This window comes from Leguminivora glycinivorella, chromosome 26 (genome assembly GCF_023078275.1).
Source record: "Leguminivora glycinivorella isolate SPB_JAAS2020 chromosome 26, LegGlyc_1.1, whole genome shotgun sequence".
NCBI lineage: Eukaryota > Metazoa > Arthropoda > Insecta > Lepidoptera > Tortricidae > Leguminivora > Leguminivora glycinivorella.
The window spans coordinates 2,180,995-2,198,060 of record NC_062996.1 but is presented as its reverse complement, the minus strand read 5'-3'; the positions used below and the strand labels follow the sequence as shown (position 1 = coordinate 2,198,060).

The 17,066-nt window shown below is 38.6% G+C and overlaps 2 protein-coding genes across 3 annotated transcripts in view; both read right to left on the bottom strand.

Moving 5' to 3' along the window:
• Positions 1-1,188: 1,188 nt before the first annotated feature.
• Positions 1,189-17,066, bottom strand: part of LOC125239775 (zinc finger protein 62 homolog) — a 44,413-nt gene continuing 28,535 nt past the window's right edge. The window contains exon 5 of one of the 2 annotated variants that reach the window (XM_048147457.1): positions 1,189-2,550. In XM_048147457.1, the coding sequence (XP_048003414.1) occupies positions 1,541-2,550 (1,010 nt within the window). In that variant the 3' untranslated portion in view covers positions 1,189-1,540. Of the gene's footprint in view, positions 2,551-7,305; positions 8,406-17,066 lie in introns of those variants that run through there. The other variant, XM_048147453.1, reaches the window with a different exon arrangement.
• On the bottom strand, positions 10,411-15,022 carry LOC125239778 (zinc finger protein OZF-like). The gene is made up of 2 exons (XM_048147460.1): positions 14,896-15,022; positions 10,411-12,003 (listed from the first exon to the last, which is right to left on the bottom strand). Exon 2 carries the CDS (start codon positions 11,921-11,923, stop codon positions 10,922-10,924), a length of 1,002 nt encoding a protein of 333 aa, XP_048003417.1. The 5' UTR covers positions 11,924-12,003; positions 14,896-15,022; the 3' UTR covers positions 10,411-10,921.

Here is a 17,066-nt window from a genome sequence, read left to right as displayed (position 1 = left end):
ATATTGAATTATATGCCTGGTTTCATTTATCGCCCTTATTACGTTTACGCGCTGTATAGCCTTCTAAGGCTGAACCTAACAAATAAGTTTTTTTGCAAAAATTTCATTTTTGGCACAAGCTTTTATTGCCGACTGTACCTTTCTTTCAACAGCTATCTCCGAGACGTTTCTAAAAACCCCTTACTCGATGGGGATACGACGTTTCATAACAGAGTTCCTATGACCACCTTTCTGCTCCATCATCAGATCAACTCCATGATACCATAATATTGCATTGTCACGTGATTTACATGTGTGTGCAAAATTTCAGCTAAATCGGAAACCGGGAAGTGGGTTAAATTTAGCTTCTAGCTCCCGCCCGCGCGGTCACGGTGAAAGGAGAGAAATAAAAAACAAAATAATAATTACAATTTTTATTTTGCTTACATCAGTTCCAAGTGGCGGCACATAAGTTTAGCGCTGAGTGAAATGTGGAGGGGATAGCTGCGCATGGGGACGCGTACCCTTCGCCCCCTGTAATCCCCTGAGATACCTGTGTTTGACTTCTGAGCAATAACTGTCAGCGCTAAAGTTATGTGCCGCCACTGTAAAATAATCAATTATGTAAGGAGGTATATTTAATAGGTATATTCTAGATAGGGGTGCGTACAACTTATCAAAAATATGTCCCATAGCACTTTATGTCGGCGGAATAAGGTCTCGGTACATATTTTTGAGCGGATAAAATCGATACGTATTTTTGCACTTGACTGTACCAAATAAAAAACTGTAATGATGAGATTTTACTCAATGCTTATACAATTATACATAGGTATAGGTGAAAATAAATGCTTGTCAATCTACCAGGTACAACACTAAACTAAAAAAAGCAATAAAAGCATGACTCGTAAAAAAAACTATTAGAAACCTCATACAAGTAGGAGAAAAACAGCCATAATTGGAATTAAAGTAGGAAATTAGGAATACATATCTATAAAACGCCAACTTAGAGTTAGCGAGGGTCGATTTCGGACCGTCTCGAAGGAAATATTATTTCCGTTTTTAACCCCCGACGCAAAAACGAAGGGGTGTTATAAGTTTGACGTGTCTGTCTGTCCGTCTGTCTGTCTGTCTGTCTGTCTGTTTGTCTGTCTGTGTGTGTGTCTGTCTGTGGCATCGTAGCTCCCGAACGGATGCACCGATTTAGATTTAGTTTTTTTTGTCTGAAAGCTGAGTTAGTCGGGAGTGTTCTTAGCCATGTTTCATGAAAATCGGTCCACTATGTCGCGGTCGGGGGTTTTTCAAAATTTTAATTTTGTGGTTATATTTTAAACGGTTATAGCGGATACGAAGCTATTCTATGCAGATTGGCCTTCGACCATTTCGATATACCTACAGTGATACCTACCTAACGAAGCTAATCTACCTATATAAATCTGGTAATATAAAAACGTGGTCATTTGGCGTTCTAGACCGTCCGAGACCGACCGGTTAGCGACCACGCTGTCGTGAAAATTGTCGCCCTTTCATAGCTCATTGCACCTTATAAAATTAACGTAACTTACTTCAGTGACAACGACTGCCCCGCATGAGTAACAATATGATCGTTCAGCTCACCCTTCCCACCAAAACTCAGCGAGCAAACGTTACACTGGAAACTCTTCTGCACCGGAGACGAATGCTTCTTCGCGTGCACATTCAAAGTTCCCAGATCAAAGAACTTTTCACTACAAACTGGACAGGTAAAGTTTTTCTCCTTCAAATGAACTCTACTCACATGACGATTTAGCAATGACTTGTTTAAGAATGTTTTTGAACACTCTTTACATGTGAACTCCATCTTCATATGAGTGCTATGCATATGAAGACGCCTTAAGTAATGAGATCCGAACATTTCATCGCATTTATAACATTTGAAGGATTTGATGTTATGCTCTTTATATTCATGACTAATTCGGTTCGCGTCTAGCTTAAAAGTTTGATTGCAGTGGCTACATTTGAAGTCAGCATTAGAGTGATGAGATTGGACATGCTTTCTTAAACTAAAATCTGAAAAGAAGTTTTCACCGCACGTCTCGCAAATGCGCTTAGTGCCTTCCACATGCACTTTATTCATATGAGAATAAAGCATTCCGAAGAACTGATAAGATTTAGCGCATTTCAAGCAAGATATCTGATGATCAGCTAGTTTGAAAGGCAAGAAACACTCTTGATCTATATCTCCTATCAATTTATGTGTTTTCAGATGCGTAATCAGTCCTTCTAAGGTATCCTCCTCGTGTTTACACTTGAGGCATTTCAAAGTTTCTCCGATATCAACTTTTATAGGAGCGAAGTCTCTAGTTTGCGTTAAATGCTTCATGATAGCCAGATTCTGGTGCGTCCTGGTGTGTGTTCGTAAGCCGGAGGCTTCTGTGAAGGTGTAATGGCAATAGAAGCAGATGTAGCGGTTGCCTCGCCAACGAAAGGGGAGGAGAGAGGAATGGGTGAGGACAGTGTGGACGTAGCGCCGCGCGGCCGCCTTCTGCCATTCCACCTGCGTCGGTACGCGGATGTCGTGCTTCTTTGGATCTGTGGAAATAAAGATAAACAATTTAAGAGGGCATTCAACGAAAACGTCGTAATAATGTAAAATTGATAGTTTTAGTCGGCAAAATGCTACACTTTCCGTCATCTAAAAGACTTATTAAGTTCAGGATTCGATTAGGACATCTTCTTAACTTACATGTTGTGAGACTGGATTTTTAAAAACTAACTCACTTAATTAATTATGATTTTTTTTCTGGTGCATGTTTAGGAAAACCCGCGAAAAGTGCTGACTTAGTCCGTCTAATTTGTAAAATTTGGATAGTTTTGAATGCTTCAAGTGGTAAATTTGTATTATGTATATCCTGTACTACAATCATCTGAGACTACTTCTTTGTTATAAGGCTTTAGAATAGAGTAAATGAGGATATGATGAATCCAATTTGTTTCAGAAATCACCTCAGAATAAGTGCCAATTTCTTCGAAAACTTACGTGTTTTTGAAGTAGTTTTAATATAAAAATAATCTGCAACGCTTACTCAAACAGATTTTATGCAAAAGTTTTCTATTAATTGCAATTTAATATTTTTGACGATTTTTTAAAAATGCCTCCTTATTACCGGTTACGCGCGCTTGCGATGTCAGTACCGCGGCAGAGCTTGTAGAGGCAGGACGTATGTTAGTCCGCTCCGCACGCGGCTCGACGATCGCGAAGTTATTTTGTCATTGTGTGCGGCACCCGCCGTGTCCAAAACCGCACTTGTGTGCGTGTTTGGCTGTACTGTTGCATGTATACTGCGACCGAAAACTTTGATCCTTGGGTTGACGACTTTGGTAACTAACTAATTAACTTGACTAATATTTTTAGTAAGTATTATTTATTATTGAATATCATTTGAGGTTACTGACTCGTCTCAACAAAATCTTTGACAATAGATGGTACTCAGGATCTGATGATGAAGTCAGATGGTAGTCATGAGTTCTCATCAACCAGGTCTTGAAACCATTTCGTGTTTGGGCTCGTTTGATTTGCCTCAACAAGATCTTTGACAAGAGGTGATGGTACCCAGGATCTGATGATGAAGCCGGAAGGTAGTCATGAGTTCTCATCAACCAGGTCTTGAAACCATTTCGTGTTTGGGCTCGTTTGGTTCGTCTCAACAAGATCTTTGACAAGAGATGGTACCCAGGATCTGATGATGAAGCTGGAAGGTAGTTAAGAGAATTCATGAACCAGGTCTTGAAACCACTCCGTGTTTGGGCTCGTTTGGTTCGTCTCAACAAGATCTTTGACAAGAGATGGTACCCAGGATCTGATGGTAAAGCCGGAAGGTAGTCAAGAGTATTCAACAACCAGGTCTTGAAACTCTTCTGTGTTTGGGCTCGTTTGATTCGTCTCAACAAGATCTTTGACAAGAGATGGTACCCAGGATCTGATGATGAAGCTGGAAGGTAGTCAAGAGTATTCCACGACCAGGTCTTGAAACAACTTCGTGTTTGGGTTCGTTTGATTCGTCTCAACAAGATCTTTGACAAGAGATGGTAATCACTCTTTTATACTCTGGCGCATCCACTGTCTCAGTGTGTCAACAGTCAACTAAAGCAGGTAGGCGTAGCGTAGAGTTGTATTTCCTTACAAAAAACCAATACATAGATGTGGACCTTCCTGTGCTCCATGCAATTAAAACAACATAATATTTAAAAACCGGCCGAGAGCGTGTCGGGTCACGCTCAGTGCCTACACTGAGCGTGGCCCGACACGCTCTCGGCCGGTTTTTAAAGCCGCGTTGGTAAATAGCCGCTCGGCTCTTCCGTAGTTTTCCATATTTTTCAAAAACTATAGAACCTATCAAGTTCAAAACAGTTTTCCTAGAAAGTTTATAAAGTTCTACTTTTGTGATTTTTAAATATTTTTTTAATATATGGTTAAAAAGTTAGAGGGTCCCCCCCTCTTTTTTTTTCTTTAGGAGCGATTATTCGCGAAAATATTAATATTATCAAAAAACGATTTCAGTAATTCATTTTTAAATACCTATCCAACAATAAATCATACGTTAGGGTAGAAATGAAAAAAAAAATCACTCCCTACTTTACGTGTAGGGGGTACCCTAATAAAACATTTTTTCCGCTTTTTATTTTTGCACTTTGTCGGCGTGACTGATATACATATTGGTACCAAATTTCAGCTCTCTAGTTCTAACGGTCACTGAGATTATCCGCGGACGGACGGACGGACGGAGGGACAGACAGACAGACATGGCGAAACTATAAGGGTTCCTAGTTGACTACGAAACCCTAAAAACACATTTTAAATATTAAACTTATATTGACCGGGATATAGACCGTGAATATAAGTCTAATGAAAATAACCGTGAATCATTCAAAACTCTTACATTTTAAATATAAAAAAAAACTACTTAAAATTAAAGAAAACCGATCTTAGTTCCATTATATACAGAGTGGGGCCTGTAACAAAGGCGAAGAATTGAACTGTAGGCTATTCTCCTTATACTGATCAACATTTATTCAGTGACTTTTAAAAATTATGAAGTCTTTAAATTTTTAATTTTTCATACAAAATAAATATTAGCTTCAATGTACACCATTATTGTTGTCATTGACGTTGTCTGTCAGACTTTAGACTTAACAGAATTCGCAATACATTACCTCTTAGAAAAAACTTTCAAGGGTGATAAAAATCAAAATACAAGTTATTTTTAAAAGTCGCCGAACAAATGTTGATCAGTATAAGTGCGTTTTCACATTATCCGATCCGATATCGGATGTCGGACCGATATCCCATACATTACAGGCGCCATCTTGGATTTTTTCTATTGAAATGCTTCCGACATCCGATATCGGATCGGATAGTGTGAAAACGGCTTAAGGAGAATAGCCTAGAGTTCAATTCTTCGCCTTTGTTACAGACCCCACTCCGTATATGTACCTAGAAAACATCATCATCTTCCTTGCGTTATCCCGGCATTTGCCACGGCTCATGGGAGCCTGCGGTCCACTTTGACAACTAATCCCAAGATTTGGCGTAGGCACTAGTTTTTACGAAAGCGACTGCCATCTGACCTTTCAACCCAAAGGGTAAACTAGACCTTATTGGAATAAGTCCGGTTTCCTCACGATGTTTTCCTTCACCGAAAAGAACCTAGAAAACATATCATATACAAAATAAAATAAAACTAAGAAAACGGATTATATTCATTATACGCGATATAATCTGATTCCATAAATTTATTTCATGAGTAACTATCGCGGTGACAGAAGACAATATTATATACACAATTTATTATATTATAAAAGTTTTTAATTTATTTCTTCCAAGGCTACACACGTTTTAATAAAAAAAACTGTGATAAGTTTAATAATTAAACTAAAAGGTCAAGTATTTATGCACGAAATCATGTATGCAAATATGTAATATATATGGTGGTGTTTTTACGCAAGTATCAATAATGGTTAGTCCGCAACGCCACTGACGGCGTGGCGGTACCGACCATGAATGCTATCCCTTTCGCTCTAGCCGCACGTAAGGTTGGTTCGAAGAGGATCGCACGCTATGTCTGTACCGCAGGCTACAATCGTTATGCTTCTGGTTATAGTGTGCGTCTGCACACAGGCGCACGCCAGCGCCGCCGGCGTCGAAATGCGAGCAAGCAGATTTTTTGAAAGCGCTCTTAACAGAAAAGGCAAGTATTAAAAGCGCCTATGTGACTGAAATGTGACGCGGATAAGAAGCTTAAGTACCTATTTTTAACCCCCGACGCAAAAACGACGGGGTGTTATAAGTTTGACGTTCTGTCTGTGTGTCTGTCTGTTTGTCTGTCTGTCTGTGTGTCTGTCTGTCTGTGTGTGTGTCTGTCTGTGGCATCGTAGCTCCCGAACGGATAAACCGATTTAGATTTAGTTTTTTTTTGTCTGAAAGCTGAGTTAGTCGGGACAGTTCTTAGCCATGTTTCATGAAAACCGGTCTACTATATCGCGGTCGGGGGTTTTTTCAAAATTTTAATTTTGTGGTTAGGTTATCCTAGTTAGTTAAGTCTGTAGCAGTAGTAGTAACTAGGCAGTGATGGTAGATGGTAGGTATATTATTTTCGTATTTGGAGGTTACTGTTTTTTGTTATGTAAGTATTCAACGATGAAATACTTTCGTGATAACAACCGGGAATAAAAAACAAGTTGAGGTAACTTAGGCGAATATTTCTCTGTTGCGAAATTCTGGGTACAGTAGGTACAGCCAGCCTAGCCGATGCGATAACTGTTGACGCTACGCGGCGATCAAAAATGCAGTTAAACTTTGTCGCGCCACTATAGAAGAGCAATAGGGAGAACTGGCTGCGATACGCTACGAAGCATAAGCGATTTTGACGTTGGGTAGGTATCCAAGTAAGAAAAAATCTGTAGTTACCGCGTTCATGGTGGAAATTTGTCAGAATTATCCTTATTTTCCGGCACATCTGACATGTAGGTATACTTATAATTAAGCGCCATGCGCGTTGGAGAGTCTGCTATCTTATGGTCTCAATCGGAAATGTGTATAAACAAATGTGATTTCTTCACGCCTAAGTGCTCCCTTTACTATTATCGTGCGTAGTAATGTGCTATCTTATCTTGTGGGCTACATAAACTTTATATTAAAGTCTCGGGCCAATATCTATATATATCTGAAGCCTCCTGAGCAGTCCTCGTTCGATAGTTACGTTTCTTATAGACGCGCAGGCAATATGAGTGAGAGGTACCTATACATGCAATGAAACACCCAAGTTAAATCTATAAGTGTTTATTAAAAACATTTTCTAATACATCCAAGTTTGACTATAAAACAATGGAATGATGCACTCTCGTATGCAGCTTCAGGCTCGTCCACTGCACGAACGACCTCCCGCACTCCTTACACTGGTATCTTTTATCATTCGTATGTATCCTCCTATGGAACTCCAAAGTCTTCTTCCTCTGAAACGTTTTGTTACAGAACTCACACACAAACGGTCGAGCATCATCATGCTTTACCATATGCCGCTTCAAAAGGTCTTTACTAAACACTTTATGTCCACAAATCTCGCACGCTACATTCCTCTCTTTCAAATGCACGCGCAACTTATGTTGTAGCAATTTGTTTTTTAAAGAGAAAATCTTCTGACACTCGTCGCATTGGAATTGCGCGCTTTTCACATCGTGCACGAAAGCCAAATGACGTTTCTTCAAGTATTTACTGCCTAGAACTTCTGGACATTTCGGACACTTGAATTTGTTGGCACTAGTGTGGTTTTTTTGACTGTGATAAATAAGTTTGTGCTGCGTTTCGAATGTTTCGTCACACTCCTTGCACTTAAAGGAACTTGAAGTTTTGTAATGTGATTTCCGATGGCTTTCGACGTTCGCTTTAGCTATGAATCCTTGTCCGCATATTTCACAAATGAACGGCTGAGTTTTTGTGTGATATTTATGCGTGTGTATTAAAAGAGGGCCGAAAAATCGGAACGACATCCCACAGGCCAGACAGGACATGTCGTCGTCATTGAGAATGAATGGGTAGCAGCATTGGGAAGCTTCTTCGTTTATCGTGAATCCGTGTTCTTGTATATGAGTGAAGAACTCTTGTAAGTCACTCATAGCTTCGTTGCATTTCTTGCAAGATAGCTCTGAGATGTCTAGTTTTATGCTCTTGCTTTTGGATACTGTGGTGCTCAAGACAGTTTTGAGTTTGGCGTCCTCGTGTTCGGTATTCGTGTGGTGTTTAAGGGTTGAAGAGTCGGCGAAAGGGCATCCGCAGTAGAAGCAAAGGAACCCGTTGGCGTGCCACTTGAAGGGAATAACGGTGGAGTTCTGAATGAGTACGGTGAGCAGTTTGTTGAGCTCCTCCCGTTTGCGAGCCTCCTGGTCTGTGTCTGAAATTAGATAAGATTCTTGTCACTTGGTTGCGCTTAGGGCATGCTCTCGGTATTTCCCGGTTCTTGATTTCCCGAAAAATCCCGATAATTTTATGGTGGCGAAAGAACCGGAACAAAAATTTAGGAACCGGTGCTCCCGGTTCTTTTCAAAATATCCGATTTATTCATTTTTTAAATTGTATCTGCATTTTGATTTGTGCGATGGCATTTTTAGTATTTGTAAATAATTTGTAAAGTTAAATCTGACAAGATAAACATGATATTTATCGCAAATAGCGCCATTTGCAACATTGCTTGAAATGATGGTCCTTATATAGAGGTAACATAAACAAACCACAGTAAAGAATTGTTTGGGGCAATAATTTGTTAATTATTTCCAATCCAATGTGCTTATTCTCTCAAAAAACTCATACGGACTGACAGAGACATAAGGGTTCCTTTTCAATTTTTTTGGTATGGAACTCTAAAAATACTAAGAACCGGGAAAGAACCGGGTCTCCCGGTTCCAGTTCCACTTAGAACCGGGAAATGAAATATTTGGAACCGCTCCGGTTCTGCATGCCATAGTTGCGCTGCTCTCTTTTGTGATTGATCAGGATTTTTTTACGGTTATGCAAACACACAGAATTAATGCAGATTAAAAACTAAATCTACCTACCAGGGAAAAGTAAATCTTGTAAACTTACGAGTACTATAATTATCTTCTTATCCGGTAAAACACAATACTTAAGGTACAGCGGGGAAAATCTCGACTGGGGAGCAAATTTAACTAGTCCATTTTTTCCATGTTTTACAATGTTTGCATTATTAAATAGTGTCCACCGGTTATACAGGGTGGAAAAATCGAATGCCACATGGATGGCAACTACCTTAAATATTGTAAATAGGACATTTTGTGTAAGGGAGACTTTCCTTTGTTTTTTAAAACAATAAATTCTGCATTTAAGGATTTATGAAAAATCGCTTGCCTCAGTCGGGACTCGAACCAGTCAAATGTGACAAAAAATAACGTGCCGTATTTTATGATGCAGATTGAAAGGGTTACTGATAAGGTTCATTTTTCTCTAAATAACAAATACAATCAGAATAACGGAAGGCCATGAAAATTTGGCACATTATTTGGCACGTTTTTTTTTGTCACATTTGACCGGTTCGAGTCCCGACTGAGGCAAGCCATTTTTCATAAATCCTTAAATGCAGAATTTATTGTTTTTAAAAACAAAGGAAAGTCTCCCTTACACACAATGTGCTATTTACAATATTTAAGGTAGTTGCCATCCATGTGGCATTCGATTTTTCCACCCTGTATATGGTAGGCGTGTTCAGCGGATACATGTAGAACTCCACATCATAGCGTTAATAATGGAAAAAATGGATTAGTGTCAATTGTCCCTCAGTCGAGATTTGCCCCGCTGTACCTTATAAGTAGTTTAACCCTTCAACCATTTGACGTTTGTTTCTAGTTATTTAATTTTGAACTGTAAGTCATATTGTAGAGATGGGTTTTAAGTATGATGGCAAGGATTTTTCCGCTACCGATTAAATGATTACCGGATAATTTTATTCAGATTTGTAACGTTTTAATCATTTTGATAGAGTATAAAGAGAGCGTGAATGACAAGCTGCAACGCAGGAGCTCCTCAAGTTCCACCATTAACCGATTTAGTATTAAAATCGATGTTAAATATTTTTTTATTATTTTTCCCAAAGTCAGACAACCATTGCCTATCTCATATACCTATCGCGTTAAGAGAAAAAATCACGCATTTAAGGGTTAAGGTAGCCGTGGTCTGTAGCTATTCTGATCTTGAGATCCTCACGCATACCTATAAATGGTTGTGTTGATACTTATTTCACAATCGATTAGGAATTTTTATCGGGTATATACTTAGTTCTGTTTTCGAAACGAAAACATCTGTATCCGACTTTCAGAAGGTCTCAAATATAAAACAAGCTTTTAGTTAGTTATTTTTACATGTATTTATTTATAATAATTATGCATAATACCAGCAACAATACAAGTGTGTAAATTACCAAGTATTAATTTATACCGTAGTAGGTAATGGTTTTCTAAGATAACCAGACAAATATAGACGACTCATTCGTATTATAACGTATTATGTTACTAACTTACATTATAGTAATAGTTTAATTAATTAAAATTTAGGCGGATTTAACTAGATTATATGTATATCCCACAGATATATCCGTAGGAAGAAAGATTTTTTATGAATTTTGATGTCAGAATAATCTATTGAACTTTGAAATTGCGTCTAGATCTAATTCAGTGTGCGTAGCCTAATGCACAAACGCTCACGATAATATCTGTTTCGTAGCTATCTATCTCTATCGCTCTTGCGTATTGGCGCGACAGAGGCAGATTACAATTCTGCGGCGTTTCGGTGGCGTCTCGCGTTGCAGAAATGCCATTGGGCTACAGGGCCAGGTTCTCGTTAACCACAAAAACATTGTCTACCCACACATTTATTTCCTTGTCCAAATCAGTCAAAATATTAGTTCTGCTCCGCTTTCTTCTCAATCCCGTGATGCACTCTCAGATGCAACTTCAAGCTCGCCGTCTGCACGAAAGCCGCGCCGCACATCTGACACACACACCTCTTATCCCCCGTATGCGTTCTCACATGCATATCCAACCCCTTTTTTCTAGTAAACTTCTTATTACATATTTCGCACTCGAATGGTTTTTCATCGCTATGGCGCACCATGTGGAGTCTCAACAGGTTATTGTTGAAAAACTTGTCTCCGCACACCATGCACACTTTGTTCCTCTCTTTGAGATGTACGCGTTGGACGTGGCTGACTAGATGGTTACGGAGCCGAAATATTTTAGGACAGGTGTCGCATTTGAACTCTCCCATGATATTATGAACATTCTCTAAATGCATTGCCTTTTTGAATGTACTGCCTAGTATTTCCCCGCAGATATGACATTTTCTAGCTTTTTCATCGTGAGTTCGCTTTTCATGCTCGCGCCTGTTACGAGCAGACGTGAATGTTTTTTCACAATGTCCACAGGGGAACACTTCTGGGTTTTCATGAGTTGTTTGGTGTTTTTTCAGACCGTATTTGCAGCTAAAGCTCTGTCCGCATGCTTCGCATTTTAATGCGCTTTCTCTATGAGATCTTACGGTGTGAATGAGTAAGGGGTAAAAGTACTCAAATATTTCTCCGCAAATGAGACATTTCATGTTCCCGTCAGATATTTTATAGCATTCGATATGTTTTGTCGCTTCCATTGTGAATATTTTCTTATGGTCCTCCTGCAGATGAACTAAAAATGAATTCAAATCGTCATAGTCCATATGGCAGAGTTTACATTTTAAATCAGTGATGTCTAAGCAGGTTGGGAACTGTATGGCGCATCGTTTGACGGTGCGGAACTTGAGTCCATCATCGTCGTGCGAGTCATGATGTTCGCGAAGGTCACTGGCCTTGTTCATGTTCTTGTAGCAGTAGAAACACTTGTAGATGTTGGCGGCGCGGCGGAAGGGCATGGCGGTGGAGTAGTGTATGATCTGGTGTAGGAGTTGTCTCTTTCGCGCGCGCTCCAGGTGGTCACTTTGCACTGAGGGGTCTGAAAGGGAAATTGGACGGCTGTTGGTTTAATATTCTCGGGGTTTCTTGCCTTATTTTGCTATCGTTCGTGTGCATTATTGGTGAGTGGAGTTTTACTGACCGAATTAGGATGTACCTAAATAAGTTGATGTTTTCTTTAACATTAGAAACCTCTACCCACCTTAAAAAAAAGATGCGTGAGCGTGTACCTCTTGACTTGCTACTGTAAATAAAATTAAGTGACTTTTATGTCTTTTATGAGAATAAATATCTTTAAACCTAAACGTAAATCTCTAGCATCGAATATAATATTTCACGCTTTCTCTTAAGTATCTTCAATAATTTAGGTCATATAACCTACGTAATGATAATACGATTTCATTTTAAAATAATTTATTGAAATAAAATTAGAATATACGCAGGTACAGACGTCATTACTCTAGCAGTACCAAAATATAAGAAGCATACTAAAAACTAGAACTTAGAAAGCAGACTTAGAATTATGATGATTTATGATGAAACCATAAAATGATAGACGGATTTTTCGCAACTCGCGCTCCATTGCAGAAATATTACATACTAGATGTTGATCTAAGTTGTAGTTTTTTTTTCTAATAACTACGAGTATTATTGAAAATCGTTTTAGCTCGAAAGATCAGCTCAGTTCGTTTCAGTCTAATCGATTCGAAACGTGTTATTTAGTGTTAAACCATAAATTTGTCTAGAAGTCATGAGACTGCAGCATAAATGGTTTACGGTGGTTCAAAAGATTAGTGACATCTAAATAAGCGGTGATGTTTAAGTAACTACGGTCATAAACAGACCGCGCTGTATAATTCTGTGGGTCTAGTGAAAAAGGGTATAACTCAAATTGACTCGGTGAAAAAGGTGACAAGTCCGAGAATTTTTTTAGATGTTAATACCCCACATAGCCATCACAAGCACTCATAACTACAGGCGCATTCTTATGCATCCTCGCGCAGTGCGCTTTCATAATCTTCTTCGTAGTAAAAGCCTTGTCGCAAGCGGTGCATTTGAAATTCTTCTCTCCGCTATGCTTATACATGTGGTTCTTCAGTCTATTGCTGTTAAAGGCCTTCCACCCGCACACGCCACAAACATGGTTCCGGACTTTTAAGTGAGTGTCTCTCAAATGCGTCATCATCATACTTCTGAAGACAAACGTTTTTGGACAATGGAGACACTTGACTTCCTGTCGGTTCTTGTGTTCTGCCGCCATGTGCCGGGACCTTTTATAGTGGCTCTGGAATGTAAGAGAACAGACGAGACACTTGTATTTCTTTTCCATGTCGTGGTGATTTTTCTGGTGCGTTTTCAGCTTGGCTCTGGTCTCAAATTTTTCGCCACATTCAGGGCAGAGGAGTCCCGTGTTTTCGTGAACTGTTTTTATATGTAGTCTGAGTAAGTTGGCGTCTTTGAAATGCTGGCCGCATATGTCGCAGAGAATAGCGGAGGTACCTTTATGGTCTTTGTTTGTGTGGTGGAGTAACGGTCCAAATGTGTAGAAGCTTTGTCCACAGGCGAGACAGTTCACTGAAAAGTTATCCAATTTGAATGCCACCATGCAGGTGCCGACATCTTTGTTATAAACGACTCCGTGTTTAGCGACTAGATGGTCTATTAAATCGTACAAGTCTACTATGTTATCGCTACAAAGTCTACAGCTTAGATTGGATATGTCGATGTAGACAACGGGTTCCCAGAAGTTACTCATGGCCTGTTCCTTGATTTCGTCGCCAGAGTGGACTTGCTGGTGATTCTTTAAGTCTGAGGCTTCTTGGAAGATGTCGTAGCAGTAAAAGCAGCGGTAGGAGCTCTTGAGCCACCGGAAGGGCATGACGGTGGACTTGACCAAGACCTGGACGACATTGTTTCGGAAGATCTTCCGTTTCTCCTTGGGCGAGAGAGTTTTGTTGGCGCTCGTCAGGGGCTCGTCGTCGCTTTGCGAGTCTGAGTCCGGTTTGTCTTTGGACTGATTGTGTGGTCCTACGTCGCCTGAAATTAAAATTGGTCTTGCTTCGTTACTTTGCGGTATTATACTTATTTCCTAGTCATGCATGTCGTTGGGATTATCTTGGTAGATTGCCGTCTAGTTATGGTATTTGAGGTAAGGTGAAGTTCTGGATTAAAAATTATGGTTATTATTTGTTTTCCTAAAAACCTAAGAGTTTCATATTTTTCTTGTAGCGTTTTGACAGAGGCGTAAATTCGGTAAATTGCATACTAAGTATTATTGGTACGATGTACCAATGTAATGTACTTATAAACCTAACATCCTAACATCCATACGACTAGAATATGTTAGCATGTTTGGCAACACTCATTACAGACATGAAGAATAGCACTGTAATTAAGTAAGCAAACGCAGATAATTTGAATTTGGGTTTTTAAGAAGGGCATGAAATAATTCAAATAATAATGATATTTGTAAAATGATATTGATATCGACGACAGATTCCGACCAAACTAACAGCATTCTGCATGGCATTTGAAATGATTAATGATGCCAATAATATCATATCTATGTAACCGTTTATATAATCACGATTCTCCCCCACTTTATTCTTTTCAAGCCACAGCAAAGTTAGACGCGAGACCGACTAAACATAGGCATATTTCTTGTAGGTATAAGCACATTTCGGACACTGGCGATCCTACACTACCTACTGGTGACCTATATGAAAGAGGCGCGTTCCTAGCACACAGTTTAAGCTCGTGTAGGTAGTAACGCGTACCATGAGTGAGATATGACAGGTCGACTGTTCGCCTTTTTGACAGGCGGTAACTGTGAGGTAACCGAGAGACTCAGCGGGGAGCGGGAGTGGCCATACATTACGATAGTACTCTTTATTATACTGTGGTGTAAGTCAGAAGGCATCTTAAAACTAACCTATGTCCGAGATTCATTTGACCTGGCTTCATCCAGTTTCTGCAGCCGTTTCCTTTCCCGTTGCAATCGTTTCTGCTCCCTCTGTCTCGCTCTAAGTTCTTCTAACTCTATCGGGGTCATCAACTCTTTCTTCTTCTTGAGAAACCTCTTGATTCTCTCGCACTCTCTTCTCTTGTAGTCTGGGTCCTTGAGTATCTTTTGTTGGCGGCATCTCTGCAGTCTGATCGCATTCGAGCTGCGGTGCGGATCTAATAGAAATTGAGACAAATCAGACTCAAGAATTAGGGGGAAACTTAGTTCTATGATTATCACTGCACATCACATGTAGGTAATTGATAATTAAATTCATCAAATTTTGATGATTCCATATAACATTTCCCGAAGAACAGGTACTCCGATATACTCATTATGTCAAGTTAGATATACGTAAATATATTATAACATTATTATTTGTGTAATTATTTAATTGTAGGAGTTTTGAATGATTCACGGTTATTGTTATTCAACTTATATTGACCGGCATATAGACCGTGATTACCTTTTTTATTTTTGTTGAGCTCTCGATATTTCGACGTATCTAACATGATTTCCGTGATCATGAATACGTGTCGCTTAACTTCAAACTCGGGTAAACCCATTCTGCTGTAAGGTTGATTCCTTTCCAGATGATATTATACAGGAACCCGACCATATTATACAGGAACCCGATGATAATAAATTTAAAATTGCCATTAAGAAAATATTACTTGACAAAGCATATTACTCCGTAAATGAATTCTTAGAAGACAAAACATTGATGTAAATTACTACCCGCTGACATCTAATATTTTTATAATGAACTTATATTATTTATTTATTTCTTATTATTATAATTCTATATACGCAATTAATTAATGATTCTTAATGTGAAGCTATAATCCCATTATAATTCCACAATGGTAACAAAATTTAATTATGAATTCTCCTTATTATTTTTCTTTTTATGAACTATTGACTCAAACTAAATAAGAAATAAATAAAACTAACTGTTACTCATTTCAATTATTTAATAAAATTGCAATAGAACTATTAATTAGATAATATATTGTATAAGTCATAAGTTAAGTATAGCTTTAAGAATATTGTGTGTCCTTACAGGGCGTCATGTACCTACCTATATATACTTGTAACACCTACTGTATCATGCACATGACTACAATGAAATAAAGAATAAAGAATAAAGAATATATATTTTTATACATAATCAATCTTAAAGCAGAATAGATTTACCAGAGTTTGAAGGTACGCGACACATATGAATGATGAAATTTGACATTCAAAATGTGTAGTGGAATAATGAGAGTTGTATTAGAAATAAAATGTTGACATATTTAAAAACCATTTAATATCACAAGTAACATAACAGGGGCCCGTTTCTCGAAAGGTACAAGTCTTGTATTACAAGTGTGTTTCCATGGCAACCCATACGATTTGACAGTTCGCGCACTTGTAATACAAGGCTTGTACCTTTCGAGAAACGGGCCCCAGGTATGCCAAAACTTACGTAACTAAATAATTAAGATAAGTTACTAAATTAATGAAACTTTATGTACCTAATAGTAATAAATAAAAAAATCACCCTACGAGAGACAAGTAACTAAGATTTGGAGAAATCAAAACTAGAGATTGCTACAAGGCAAGGCAAGGTAAAGCAATGTACCATTGTAAATAATACAATACTCTTGGACATCTCACATATGTAGTTACATATGAATTATCAATTTATCATTTCATCAAGTCTTAATAAAACTGCTGAGCACAAGTCACTGGTATCTGGTCACTGATATAAAAAATCACGAGAAAACAGCTAAACACCTTATACTTGTACTTCAGAATTCGGGAATTTGCCATATTCTCACCAGCATTATAGAAGTCCTCAAACTTCAAATACAATTTCAATAATACCTACTTTCAATTTCTAAGGGTTCACAATGTTCACAACTATTCCAAATTTCAAATCGATAGCATAAGTAGATCTCGGAATATTTAGAAATGTGACAGACAGACAGACGGACGGACAGAGCGGCGCCATAAGGGTTCCTTTTGTACCTTTTTGGTTCGGAACTCTAAAAAGGGAAGGGGTGTCCACGACGCAAGTGTTTTTAAACCTTGTTTATAAAGAATGAGATTGA